Raw genomic sequence first — 14242 nt, forward strand, 5'->3', positions numbered from 1 at the left:
ACAAAGGTGCAATAAATGTGAAAGCTGAGGAGATTCACCTCAAAAACGTTGTCCTTAACCAAACTGATAGACTAATGTGAATACACCTTTTGCCTTTTATAGACCATGGAAGCTAAAATACTGGTTCAAACACCAGAAGACTTCAAAGCACTCTACAGTGTTTCCATAGCATCTGTCATCTATTGATGCATATATAAAGGGACAACCAGATGAAAAAAGCTGTTCTGCAGCAAGGGAACTCGGCAGTCAAGTGCAGAATCTTGAACTCTGAGGGGAGTCTGGCTCTTTTTAATGACTATTTGGGGTCATTTTTCTGTGTCTGCATCTTACACTTTTCTTCCCCCCTGGATTGACTGTGCCCCTGACTATGGTCTGGTGACCCTGACAGACACTGGTCTTCCTTCATGTTCAGGTCTCTGCTCAGCAATTACAGGTGCTCTTCAGCTGCAGTCTCCCCACATAACCCTTCAGCAGTGACTGATGTCATTGCTGGCTCTGCCAGTGAACAAAGTGACACAAAATGTGAACATCACAGCTGAGTTCCCAGTTACTGAAGGCTTCAGGACCTCAACTGTAGATCTGAAGCAATAGAGAATATCTAAAAAAAAGCAAAGCCTAACCACAAAATCCTTTACTTAGTTTTGTTAATCACTAATTATAAACTTCTTGGGTCGGATGAAACAGATAAACATGTCATTCTTGGGTCAGATAAACATGCATCCTGTTCTGGCATTGAGAATGTTCTGGCATTGAGAATGCCACCACTTTCGTCTGGAAATAACTGATCTAATAATACTGTTGCCTATTACAGGTGGAATTGCCCCATTTTCAAGCCATCTTCATTTCATAAACTATCAGCTCACCTGGACCAGTGTAATAAATACCCATGATAAAATGTAGATATATTAATTTTCTTTATTTTCAGCTTGGATACCTTTTGATTCAACTGTGTGTTACAGAAGATTTCTTAATTGCCAAAACAAACTCATGCAAGCTTAGCTGGAAAGCTACAAATATAACACTTATAGAAATGGAAGCTTGGGCAACTTATTGATCCAGGATTTCCTATTTCTAGTTTCTTTTCTGTGTGCAGCTGTATGGGGGAAGTGCATGTGCCATCCACAAGTGTAGTGATAGGCACAACCAGTTTTTGTCATTCTAAAAAGATTTTGTACATCAGTTTAGGTTTGATGGTCAGAAAGGGCTTTAGCAGTGACAGTGGTTTTGTTCAGAATCATAGTCCTGTGGTACCACTGGCTGCAGCTCTGTAGAGCAAGACAGACAGAGGCAGTGTTGCCAGCAAAAGGGTCTTGAAAAATATGTCTTTTGACTGGCATGGTCAGTTGAATCCTGCTCCTTGCCTGAACCCATGAACAAATTCTTTCATTGACAGAATCCTAAAGGGATTACTTTCCTTATCAGAATGGTTTGGGTTGGGAGGGACCTTAAAGCCCATCTCATTCCACCCCCTGCCATGGGCACACCTTCCACTAGCCCAGGTTGCTCCAGCCTGGCCTTGGACACTCCCAGGGATGGGGCAGCCACAGCTTCTCTGCCCAACCTGTGCCAGGGCCTCACCTCCCTTGTAGCAAAGAATTTCTTCCTAATATCTAATCTGCTCCTTCTCTCCTTCAGTTTAAGGCCTTTCCCCATTGCCCTTATGAAAAATCCCTCTCTAGCTTTCTTGTAAGCTCCCTTTAGGTACTGGAAGGAACCTTATAATGGGTCTCCGGGAAAATGTTACATGCTTGTATAAATTTAAGCATTAATTTTAGGTGATACAGTGGTGCATGTTTCTGTAACTGAGTATCTTAATCAAAAATGCCTTGAGAGATGCCTTGTATCAGAGAGATGACAGTATCTGTATAGGTGTAGGGAGGTTGGCTTTTTCTCTAGCACAATTCATGGAATGATGTGATTTGGTAAATGAAATATAATGGACAACACAAACAGATATTTAAAAAAGTACCATACTTAAGGGCTTTTGTGCTGGTTATGAACAAGCTTTACAACTTTGGCATAAGGCACACGTTGTAGATGTACTTATGAGCAAGCTCTACTATTATTGAAGTATTCCACTGACTTCAATACAGCTGTCACAAAATATCCACCTGAAGAAAAGGCTCTTTCTGGTCTAAAATCTCCCCAGTGACTTCCATGCCTGTAAAGTTGAATAAAGTTTCTGCCCCTCAGATTAATACTGCAAAACAGAGAAAATTAGTACTTTTTAGTGCCTTGTAGCAAGCCAAATGCTGATACAAGGTTACTGGGTGGTACACATTAACAGTAAAATAGGCACCTTTGAATAAAAAACAGCATGATATAGAATCACGGAATTTTTAATAGTCATTAACTAATATAATGCATTGCTAGTGAAAGAACGTGAAAAATTAAATTTGTGATACCTGTAAAACTGAACAGCTTTCTCCATAACCAGTAAACAAAAGCACAATACAGATATATCTGCTCTAGATTCTTCCAGTTTTAATTTGGCTTCTTATCCATGTGTTTAAAAATGGAGGTAGACTCAAGGGATTAGTCTTCAGAGCTAAACTGAAATCTAGTGCACTTGACAGTGGCAGAACTGCATCAGAGCTTGTGTTCAGTCATGTGTTTAGGGAATGCAACACAGCCAGAAAGATTTTCAAAAGATGTCACCATTTGTGGCTGATGCTACATAATAACTTCTCCTTTGCTGGGGATTAAAAAAGAGGAATAAGGAGAGAAGCCTTACAAGGAAAGGATTTTGCAAATACACACTGAAATGGCCTGTGGCAAGTCATTGCAGACAGAGCACTCTCCTCTGAGCCACCCTCAGACACAGGTGGAGGAGAGATGAGGCACTTGATGAGTGAAGGAAGAGTGCAGTCAGTGGGGCTTATTCTTCAAGTCACAGTTGGACGCTGTAAAGAGTTACCTCGAGTTTGAACCTCTTGAATTGAACTGAAATGCAGCCTGAAGTCTGCTTTGCCCTGAATTCCTCTGTCTCGCTCCAGTTAAGAACTACTGAATCCAGCAGGAAGATGGGCTCATGGGCTCCTACTCGTGTTTTGAGGAATCAGACCAGTCTTGTGCCACAAGCAGCTGCCCCCTCTCCTGGTTCTGCCTTCTCATCTGTGTGAGAATGTTTGAGAAGCTCATTGCAGTCACAGCTTACATGTTATGTCACATTATCTCTGTGATGTGACCAACTACCCAGTGAATCTTGGTTCTGTCATACACTTGCATGGCCTGGGGCTTGCTGAATGATGACACTTCTCCAGTTAAAACGAACATAGGACAAAAGTTCAGGACTGTTACAAATCCAGACAGTAATGAAGTTCCTGAAGTGGCATAAGTGACATGAGGACTTGGCTCACAGCATGTTATGGATCTACCACAGCCTTTCCAAAATGCAGAGATTCCATGGCTGCTTGCTGGAGCTGTTTCCTGAGACTCTCTGATACCAACACACTTGTAAGTCCAGTATTGCTGACATGGGAGTAAACTGAATTATTTCCTGAATATTGGATAGGCAGCCTAGGTTCATATATGCCTGAAGCTGATTTCCCCCCCCATTTGGAATCATAAAATGCTGTTTGTTCATTTCTCCACCACCACCACCTTTCTTCATTCCCATTTTAAGAGTTATTCTGTGAAAGGAGCAGCTGTTTTGAGTAAAAATTGTTAGGGCTTAGTCTTTATTTTTAATGTTGTTTTTAAGTTTGGAAATTAATTTTGTTAAAGAGCTTCCTTAATCCAGACCTATAAATTTCTTAACTACTCTAAAGGCCTTGGAATGTTGCTTCACCTTAGATATTTTTTCATTTTATGGATAAGCTTTCCTCTGATCCCAAGCATGGTGAAAGACAGTCCATGGTTATCTGGAAATCTGCAGCCTCCATCTTCAAGGTAATCTTTGTTTTATTATGGTTACTATTTTTCTAATATATTTCAGGTTTTATTCTGTGAGGGAAAGTTGTCCAGCTTTTTAATTTATTTTACCTGGTCTCTGTATCATCTATTCCTAGTGGTAACAAGGACAAGATGTGCTAATATAAGTTAATCAACATGCTATCTATAGCCTTTTATGTCATCTTTGTACATAAAACACCCTTCTTCCTGCAATTTATTACCTTATGCAGGTGAAAGATGTTTCATTAAGTTTAGGTGAGGTAATACGTTGCTAACAGGGCTTGAAAAGGGAGGGGTTTTTTTGCTTGGGTTGTGTTCCTATTTGACCATATTCTTTAAAAAAAAAATAAATAAAATCAGATTTGTTCATAAAACACCATCGCAGAGAGGATCAAGTGACTGCACCTTCTGCCAGCCCAGCGCTGTCGGACAGTGCACAGGAAACATCTGGGTACTCACGAACCAGGGGGGTCATTGTTCCCATTTCTGTGGAGGATCGTGACCAGAGCAGGCACACAAAGGGTTAACTGAGCAGAGGCCATTGCCAGAATGGAAGAGAATGTGGCAGAAGGTGGGAGGAAGTGTCTACAAGGTGTGTGGAGTCAAAGGTCTTGTGACCCAGAACAAGAAAATGACTGAAGAAAAGAAGAAAGGGTGTTGAAAGCTGATAGGTGTAAAGATGGCCATTAGTTGTTAATAGGTAGAAATGTGCATACTGTAATTTTATAGGGCCAAGTGTTGCTTGTTGATAGGTTGAAGATGCTTAGCTCACAGACTAGAAACAAAACTAGTTCCTCTATAAATAGAGGCTTGAAATAAATAATAAATTATTCTCTTGCTGACCAGCGAGGCTGTCCATGTCCCAGTCACTACATATTTTAACTATTAAGTTGTGCTTTTGGCATTGTTTTACTAACCAAGAAGACACTGTGGCTTATGAAAAGACCCCAACAGAGTTTGCAACAGAAAAGAAATTACAATCTAGACAGGTGGCATGGTCTTGCATGTGAATAAAATCTGCATGGTTGTGATCTTTGTTTATTCCCACTAAGACAGTGACATCCTCCGTTATTCCTAGTGCTAAAAGTTGAAAGAATCTAGCTAATGATACGCCTTTCATGCTGCAGAGCCTGGTGCTACCTCATCACCTGTCTGCCTGAGGAGTGTGTAAGTGGAGCACAGGAGCCCTCTCTCACTGCCATGAACTAAATACCGACGGTGCACGTGGCCCTGAGCCTCCTGCAGGCTGGAGCGGTTTTCCAACATGTTCTCCCAAGGCAATGACAGAGCAAAGACCTTGGATTACAGCATTCCCTTGCTGCAGCAATGCAGAGATAAGCAGTGAGAATACTGTTCTCAGCCAATGCCTTTTTTGATATCCCTGCCCACTGTTGCCACCAAAATACTGCCCATCACAGGGAGAAACAAGCCATAAGGGTGACGTTCTGCTTTGCCACCCAAGCACAGCCCTATTCAACAGCCAGGTAAGGGCTGGGAGACTCCTGCCAATCTGCCCTGCAGTTCTGTATAGATTTTTATAGATCTCAGACTTTGTTTCGGAGGAGCCTGTAATTTGTTACGTTCAATTTCCCCATAGAGAGAAGCTTCCCTTGGAAAACGTGTTGCAACTATTGCCCCAGGAAGACTCTCCCACACATCTGTATCTGTAAATCTAGACAGCTGGGTCAAACTTCTGGGCCGGGGGAGTCATACAGACCAGAGGCAAACACATGTGCTGTGTGATGTCAGGGAACAGGTGATGCTGTAACTGGGGCTTATGAGCAAAGGCAGGTGAGTCCAGTAGGCATATTCATGGATGCTGGGTAGGTAATAAAATACATTTCTTTGAAACTGAACCCCTTAATTAACAGGTCTATAGAGAGCCCACAAGTTTACTTGTGTAGGAACACAGAAAGGATTTTTTTCCCCTACGAATAGTTCCCCTACAATAGTTCATCCATCCAGCTGAATCCCATGAACATGTTGCATCTGACTGAAAATACGCTGCACAGTTTGCCCAATGCAGGCAAGTGCTGAGATCACTCCTCCGGAGTAAAGATAATTCTCTGGGAAGCATCTCGTATAACGGCACATTCCCAACTTCTCCATGTGGCTGTATATTCAATCACAAGCACGACCCATTTGAACATGCTGTAAGGCAGTTCTTGGCCTGACCCCATCAGCACTCCTAGGAACTAATAACAGACTTTAGGCTGACCCAGGAGAAGGAACCAGTGACTTACTGCCACTGTTGGATGCCTGGTAGCTGCCACTGCAGCCTGCAAGCCTTAACCTTGATGCTACTCCTTAGGTCCAGTATCACCCCAGTTCTCTGTTTTGCCTCACACCTTGTTCACCTACACTTAAGACTATTTAGAGAACAAGGCAGTGGGGAAGGAGGAAAGAAACTTCTGGTTAAATGCAGTCATTAACTGGAGTGGTCTTTGACTTCTCTATTGTTTAGTTTAATTAGATGGAATTCATTTTGAAGGCAGCCGCCAATGTCAAAGGCATGTTAACTATAGCTGTGAATTATTACTGCATCAATAAAAATAATGAAAAGCTTGGATGCTAACAGAGCCATTAGGTTTTGGAGCAGTAACAGCTAGTCCTCTGTTTTCAGACACAACCTTTATTCTTTATTGTGCCTTTCAAATATTTCCATACTGAGAACTTGTGGCCCTTTTCTTCTCAACTGCTGCTTTTCTTGAGAAACTGCTGTCAATCAGTGTATCTCACCAGGTTCAGCCTTCCCTTTTCACTTTGGAGCTCTCCTATTAACATGGAAATTACTGTCTTGAGTCATAGCAAAGGACACAGCACCTGTACTGAGTCACACCCACCAGCCTGTTATACTCTGTGTTACAGTGCTGGACAGCCAGAGCTCAGGCAGAAGAGGCCCTGCCTGTGATATGGATGCCTAGTTTTCAGCAACAACTCCCTGAATTAGCTGATCTTCATAAAGTAAGGAAGAACTCAAACACTGCTGGTATGTAATGGTTAACGTCACAGAAGGGCTACACTCTTCACTTTGGGATAACTCTGTACTTCATGCGAGGTTCCAGAAAAAGACGGTGCATGCACCCAGAATATCTGCTACCAGCACATAAGCAAGACTTTGTTCATTCTCTATGTGAGTGATATCCCCATATCTATCCTCAGTTTATAGATTAGGAGCCAGTGCTGAAGGGATCAGGAATTTTAGTTGCGAAGTCCCCAGGTCTCTTCTTCACCTCTAAAAGAAACGTAAACCTGTTACTGAAGGAGATAGGATAATATTTCCCACAGCTACTAACCCCAGGTCCCACAGGGCAGGACCTGTTCTGTCTCACCTGCATTTTGCTTGAAGGTGAGACAGATTCCCTTCAGCCAGAGTATGAGGAACACCAGCTGCTTCTAAAACTCTTCTCTTCCCAGTTGCCTGCAGAATCTAGATTTTATATCATGAGATATCTGAGAACTGAACTGTTTCCTTTGACTTAAACAGTCCCATCAGTGGTAGCACAGGGCTGACAATGAGTTTGCACATCTAGTAAGCACCAGTAAGTCTGTGAAATCAAGGGCTGTTGGTGATAAGAGTTAAACTTTGCAATGGATTCTGACTGCAGAACAAGAATCTGGTGTGAGTAGGAAAATTAAGCTAAACCACGTTGTATCAAGAAGGTTACTGGATTTGGGCAAGAAAAAAATGGCTTAATGAAACCGCTGTTTTCTGGTTTACAAAAGACTGTCTCTAGGCTATTGATCTATGACATCTTCATGAAGATTAAGGTGGATTTTCACTCATCAGCTCACCTGAAAGAGGATTTTTGAGGTTAAATTTTAAGTTCTCTAACACTATCAAGTGGCATCAACTTTTCACCAGCAGGTATCTGATGATTAGCAACTAAGACTGAAAATTTGCCTTTTATTCTCTATAATTTCCTCTTCACAACCACATTCTTCCAGAGTTTGTTTCAGTAAAGCTCCTTCTTTTGGAATACATATGGATCTGTTGAGGTCTCATTGATTCAGAAGGCCTTTGGCCTATCGAAACAAACTGAGTCACAGCCATAAATACTGTGATCCCTTTTCTGTTTATTCTGTTTACTGAGGAATTGCATTTGTAGTCCAATCTGTGAGCCAGATTAATTTGGAGCCATCTGCCCTGAGCAAATTGCTAAGTTCGACAGATACCAGAGAGATGCTCGTACCCTCCCTATGTGAACAGTCCATGTCAGCTCTGATGTGAAGAAAACCTTTACCCTGGAAAGGTGCTTAAGGCTACACCATGAATGTGCAGTAATTCAGATGACTGATTAGAGCTCCTTAAAGAATGGAAGGAGGGCTCAGCCATCAGCACAGCCTGTGCCTGATGTGCTGTGTAGCAAGGCAAAAAATGAGGCAAGATCTGTGCAAACTGAGAGCTGTGATACACAGTGGAGAACTGGGGCTGCTTCAAAGAATTCACAGAAGCAGCTGTAAAGAAAATGCCCCTGAAGACCTCAGCTGGAGTCACAGGGAAAATTTGTGCTAATTTCAGCGGCTTTAAAATGTCAGGAAATGCAACTATTACTAATGATAAATTGAAAGTGAATCAAATATGTAGGTGAATGTGAATCTCTGGACATGCATTTCCTGCTCTTTGCTGGAAATTAGACGCCGTTTAAGTGCAGCTTAGGTGCAGAATCCAGCCTGGCTGAAAACATAACCCACTGTATTGATGTTTGTGCAGTAAAAAGAATATCTAAGAGGACTTTTAGAAAAAAAAATGCAACAAAATTCAAAGGTCAAATAGTTTGAGAGACACAAGATTTTACTGGAAAGGCAAACTCGTTCAACAGGCTTCATATATACATTCCCTTGCTCCCATGGTAGTACTGAATAAAAAAAAAAAAAAAAAGAAGTAATTTTAAGTTCCCTGTTAATTCCAACCCCATAGGACCCCAGCCAGATATCTGCTATTCCATACCTACAGAATAGCATTAAGGTCTTGTTTTGCCGTTGTATGTGTTGGACCTGTCTCATGCAGAGGCTACTTGTATTTTAACTTCCAAGCCCCAAACACACGAGCTACCTGACTCACTAAGCCTGGGCCAAAGTCAATGCTGCATCTGCACATGCTGAATTTTGCTGTTTCTGTCTACCACTCTTTCTGGTGGTTATTCAGTGATTTGTTGTCTTATTTAAGAATAACACGCCACTCACCACTGAGTGTGGATTGCCATGCCACGTACACATATATTACTGCTCTGCTGCTATGCAATACAACATCAGCCTCTTAACTGTCCAGAAAATCAAACAATAACTATTGCACCAGATTAGGCTCACTTTTACTTCCTAGGAAATACTACAGATCCCCGCAGGAAGAGCAACACTTGCATACCCTCTAGGTTCCATGAAAACTAGTTTATTCTGTTGTTCCTCTTAATATTGATGAATATTTTGCTTGATTTCCCAATGTCTATCATCTATTTGGGGAAAACCAAACTACCCTATGACTTAAGTGACCAATTAGCAACACAAAGTGACTGGTCAAAGTGAACTATGGTTTAAAAAGCTTGGAGGATTAGTTGGAGTAAATTATGTAACATTTGGAAATAACAAGTGAACTTGTAAAAATCACAGAACTAGAAAAGCTCTTTTGTTACTTAATCTATTTTGAGGAGATAATCGAATTTCCTTTATTTCCCTGAGAACTTGTCTTAGCATTATGCCATGTCCAGACCACATCCTGCCAAGGCCACAAAAGCTCCCATCTGTGCTGTGGTGGATGGGCAGGGCTGTGACAGCCTCAGCACCCCAACTTCTGCTCACAGGCACCTTCCACCACTCAGGACCACACTTGCACACGGACACAAAGAAAAATGTGAGAGTCCACCCCAGAGCGTGGTGTGGTATGTTTGAAGAGTTCCAACAGTTCCAATTTGAAGAAAAGGATGGGTCATTTAAAGCCTGGGCTTTACTCTTTGCTGGGAGTGAAGCACATCAGCACATTTGCTTCCCATGGTAGCAAAACTAAGGTGTTTGCACCATGACAACTCTCTCATTGACCCCAAAATCACCCATAGCCAACAGTGTCTTTCAGCAGTAAATGTATTAGCCATTATTCTGGCTGTAACTGGTAAAGTCTTCTCCTCATCTTTATCAGGAGACTCAGTGCAGCACACAAAACCGTGGCCATAAGTGGTCCAGAGTGGACAGAATGGATTTGAGAAGAAATTTTAAGTTCTTAAAATAGCCTATGAGTCTTGCTTGGAGATAAACCTGAAAGGAAATACAGCTACTCTACCACATCACTGCTCAGCACACTAATCTAGCATGTGCTCTGCAGCAGCCTTTGGAGGGAGGAGGTTCATGCTCCCGGCTCTCACATGCTCCACATGTAAACAGAGTAATCTCCTCCTCTCCTGAGACACCCCTCACACTGCAGTGAGGGAGCTGTGTTGTTATAGTTACTGGCTATGACTTACCCCTGCCATTCTCATGGCATTTTCAGTAAATGGTGCTTAAACAGCAGTCTAGCAAAGGTTTGCAGAGTAATGATTCATAAAAGTTCTCTGAATAACAGGATCCAGGCACCTCTGCCATCCAGCCTCTTCATCCCTTTCTCCCTGTCCCTCACATCATCAATGAGACCTTGATTCTCTTACATAAGGAGCACAACAGAGGTCACTTCTTATATTTGAAAGGGTTTTTTTTACTTCTGCTCCCTGAAAAGGTCATCACATGGGGAAAAGCAGAACTCTTCCCCTCAGGCAGCTCTCAAGAGACAGATATGGAGCATCCAGGACATATCAGCTTGCAGAGACTCTGTGGCCGGTGAGAGAACCTGCAGCTTTGCAGGTCAAAGGGCCATGGTTTTCGACCTCATTTTGGGCATATCTTTTGCAAACTAGATACAGTCACAGTGACCCCACATAACACAACCTGTAACACTTTCCCATCAGGACTGTGGCATGAGGATAAGGCTGTGGGAGTGAGAGAAGACACATGCCCATGAAATGGATTATCCTGAATGATGCTACTCAGCTGCTTTCGAGATGCAAAGACAACAATCAACTGAGCTGATGTGAACAGACTCAAATAGCTCTTCGTGCCTGGCAGTCAGAGAAACCAGACTTTGGGAGAGAGGCAAATAATAACAGCTCAGAAGCAGACAGCAGGAGAATGGAATGAACAGGTTTTTGCAGACACCAGGCTCAGATGAATGAGCATTTAAGGCAGAGTAATTAGAAGATGCTGCTTCTGCACCTTTGCCTGGAGTACAGCAAAGACAACCAGCCCCTGATGGGAAACAAGCTGTCACATGTGGTCCGAGAAGCTGCTCTCACTCAGGTTTGTTTGGTGAAACTGAACCCTGTGTACATTTAATGAATAGTTTACACTAAACCTGATATATAAGAAGTGCTGTGACACCATCTTACAAATTTCTCAGCCAGATAGAAACCCTTCCACGAAGTGTGAATTTGTGTTACTACTCAACAAAATCCCCATGTTTTCTATATGTTTTAGAACATGTAAGTAGCTGATGAGAACAAAGCTGTGCTGCTCTGATTATCAGGTGCTTTTTGTTAAAGTAATTAGGCATGGGATTCCTAAAGGACTTTATGAGAAAGGGTCCAGCAAAGATAATTAATGAATGTATATTGATACTGCTGTGGAATTAGCATCAGGAACTTGTGTTCCTATACTAGCTTTGTGATTTGACAAGCTAACCAACTTTTTCCCAACTTTGCTTAACTAAGCACTTCTCTCCATCTAATGTTATATCACTATAAATGAAATAAATGTTAATTACCATCATTGCATGAACGATCAGTGAAACTGCTGAAACAGAAGTCCAGTCCTGCAGCCCCCTACCACCAAACACTTCCTGCAGTCTACAGAAGAGCCTGAAACCCAGCCAGGGAAGTTAATCCTAGCTTGTACATAGAATCTTGCATCAAGCCAGTACTAGTTTAAAATACACCGATGAAATCTGGTCTTGTAACGAACTTTGTAAATAAAGCTGAAACTGGCACCACATCTCCTTCTCCCCCACACGTGTTCTCCTCCAAGTTGTAAACCCTGCAGCAGATACAATCCTAGCTACAGAAGGAGAGCTGCACGCTGGCACAGAGATAACAAAAAATTAAACAGACCTACCATGAAATGGATCACTGAACTAGAGACACTGGAGCTGAATTTCAGCTGCAATAAATCAACCTTATTTCATGGACCTTTATCTCTGCCCAGTTAACCCAGCAAGGCTATGAATTAGAGTGAACACAAGTTTTGCTATGCAAGAGATGTCACAGAAATCCACAGGAATCCTATCGCTTGCTTTCCATGATATTTCAGGAGAAACTTGTTATTAACCTGCAATAATTACTGACAGTTCCTCATTGCCACTGAAAAAAACTTCTATTCTGCTTTCTGTTGAGCTGTAGGATGCTCGAATTGCTAGAAGACTAAGTTAAAAATGGCTCATTCTCCATGTGTGGTCCATATTTTGCTACTTATATTTTGTCGGACTAAAACCCAGTACTATCATTTCAATTTCTAGGTCTGATAGAAAAGATTAGTTTTTAAATCACACATTAGAATCACATTGCTACAGCATGCAGAATGCTGCTTTTCTAAATATTAAGCTGAGCACTCTTGAATGCTGTCAGGGTTGATCCTTATTGTTTGCTTTGGCTACACAAAATGACTATTGAAAAACTATGTACTAAGGGGCCTATCCATTGAAAATGTTTTCTTCTATGATTGACTGGTATTAATCATTTTCTTCCTTCACACACAGGGGGATGTGTTGCCTACAGAAGGAGACTCGATATATAAGGATTACCCAAGTTTCGGATGTTCCTTTCTAAAGCAGTGAATATGCAAAAAATTGTCAGTGGTCAGTGAATATGCAAAATTTGTCAGTGGTCAGTAATGTACTTAACTTATTCCAATTATTGGCAGGAATATTTACAAATGACAAGAAGAAAACCAGAAAACACAGCTGGGGTAGTGTGATATGTCACACTTGAAGTGACAGGATTTTCACAAAGATCCTTATGTAACTTAGGAATGGCTTTGTAGCTAAGGATCCTTCCTACAAGTCACAGTTGTTCATTGCTCAGCTATACAGCAGCTTAGCTCTTGCTATAACATTATGTTCTGCCTCAGAATTTCTTCCCTAGAGCTCCCTGGAGAGGGAGACCAAGATGGTATGTCTGCACTACAGCAAAGGACTGAAACCTAGCAGACTTTTGCTTGCTTTTAGTTATTTATAAGCACGTGCGCTTTCAGAATTTACTTATGAAAAGCAATTCCACTTAATATCAGTACAACAGCATGGCAATAGTTCACATTTACGGGTTGTAATGTAATTTCAGAAAGCCACAAATTCCTTTAGAAAGTACTCATCTATAAATCAACCTGTAAATCAGTATGTCCACAAACACTGTAGGGCTGGAAAAAACACTGAGTGAAACAGAAAACGCTGAGTGTTTAAGTCACACAGAAAATGTTTGTTCAGACTGGAAAATACGCATCCAAACCGGACTGCCCACATCTGCTCCGGGCATTTAAAGCAATGGACCTGCACCAAGGACTGTGCTTTACGAGTGCTGCACTGCACCTCTCTGTGCAGTACCACTCTCCTAACACAGGATAATAGCTTAAAATTGAACAGGAACACTAAACTGACCTGTTTTTCACCACTCGGCTTCCTGTAGTTCAGCAGCAGCTCCACAGCTCCCACCACCTCTTTGCGTATCGCGTAGAGCAGCGCGTCGCCCACGTACACGCTGTGGCTCAGCAGCAGCTCCATGATCTCCAGGTTTTCATTCTCTATGGCTATTAAAAGGGCACTGCGACCGAGAGGATCCATACAGTTGATGTTGATGTTGTAGTAGATCTCTGCCTCTTGCAGGGCATGTTTCACACTGGCATAGTCCCCCTTCTCCACAGCACTGAGGTAGGCTTTCTCCTCCGCCGACAGCTCTGCCTCTGCCCGCACGATCTGTAGCGGGATCCGGTCTCTGTATGGTGAGTAATTTACCTTTTTGTAGTATAGCTGGGCCATTGTTCATAGTGACTGGGCAACCTGTGCGGGAGAAGAACCACATATAAGTGACAAAACAGACACGGAGGGGACAAACTTCCAAAGGTCCATCGCGGTAAAAGCTTCCGATCCCTTTTTAAGACATTTTATTCTCAACATGGTGACCATAACACCCCCTGAGCAACCCCACATTAAAGGGCTTCCTGAAAGCATAAAGGTGACACCACTGCTCAGGAGAGGAATGTAGAATGACAGACGGTCAGTGTATTTTTTAATTTCACTTAAACACTATGCCATTGATTTCTTTTATCTGGTCGGAAGCACGATCTT

At 42.1% G+C, this 14242-nt stretch overlaps 1 protein-coding gene across 4 annotated transcripts in view; it reads right to left on the bottom strand.

Annotated features, from left to right (window-relative positions):
• TRPC5 (transient receptor potential cation channel subfamily C member 5) overlaps nucleotides 1-14242 on the bottom strand; it is a 93522-nt gene that overhangs the window by 59928 nt on the left and 19352 nt on the right. For 2 of the 4 annotated variants that reach the window (XM_027662408.1, XM_027662406.1), the window contains exon 1: nucleotides 13556-13955. In XM_027662408.1, the coding sequence (XP_027518209.1) occupies nucleotides 13556-13933 (378 nt within the window). In that variant the 5' untranslated portion in view covers nucleotides 13934-13955. Of the gene's footprint in view, nucleotides 1-2917; nucleotides 3011-13555; nucleotides 13956-14242 lie in introns of those variants that run through there. The other 2 variants (XM_027662407.1, XM_027662409.1) reach the window with 2 other exon arrangements.

Source organism: Corapipo altera, unplaced genomic scaffold (assembly GCF_003945725.1).
Source record: "Corapipo altera isolate COAL_440 unplaced genomic scaffold, ASM394572v1 326, whole genome shotgun sequence".
Lineage (NCBI taxonomy): Eukaryota > Metazoa > Chordata > Aves > Passeriformes > Pipridae > Corapipo > Corapipo altera.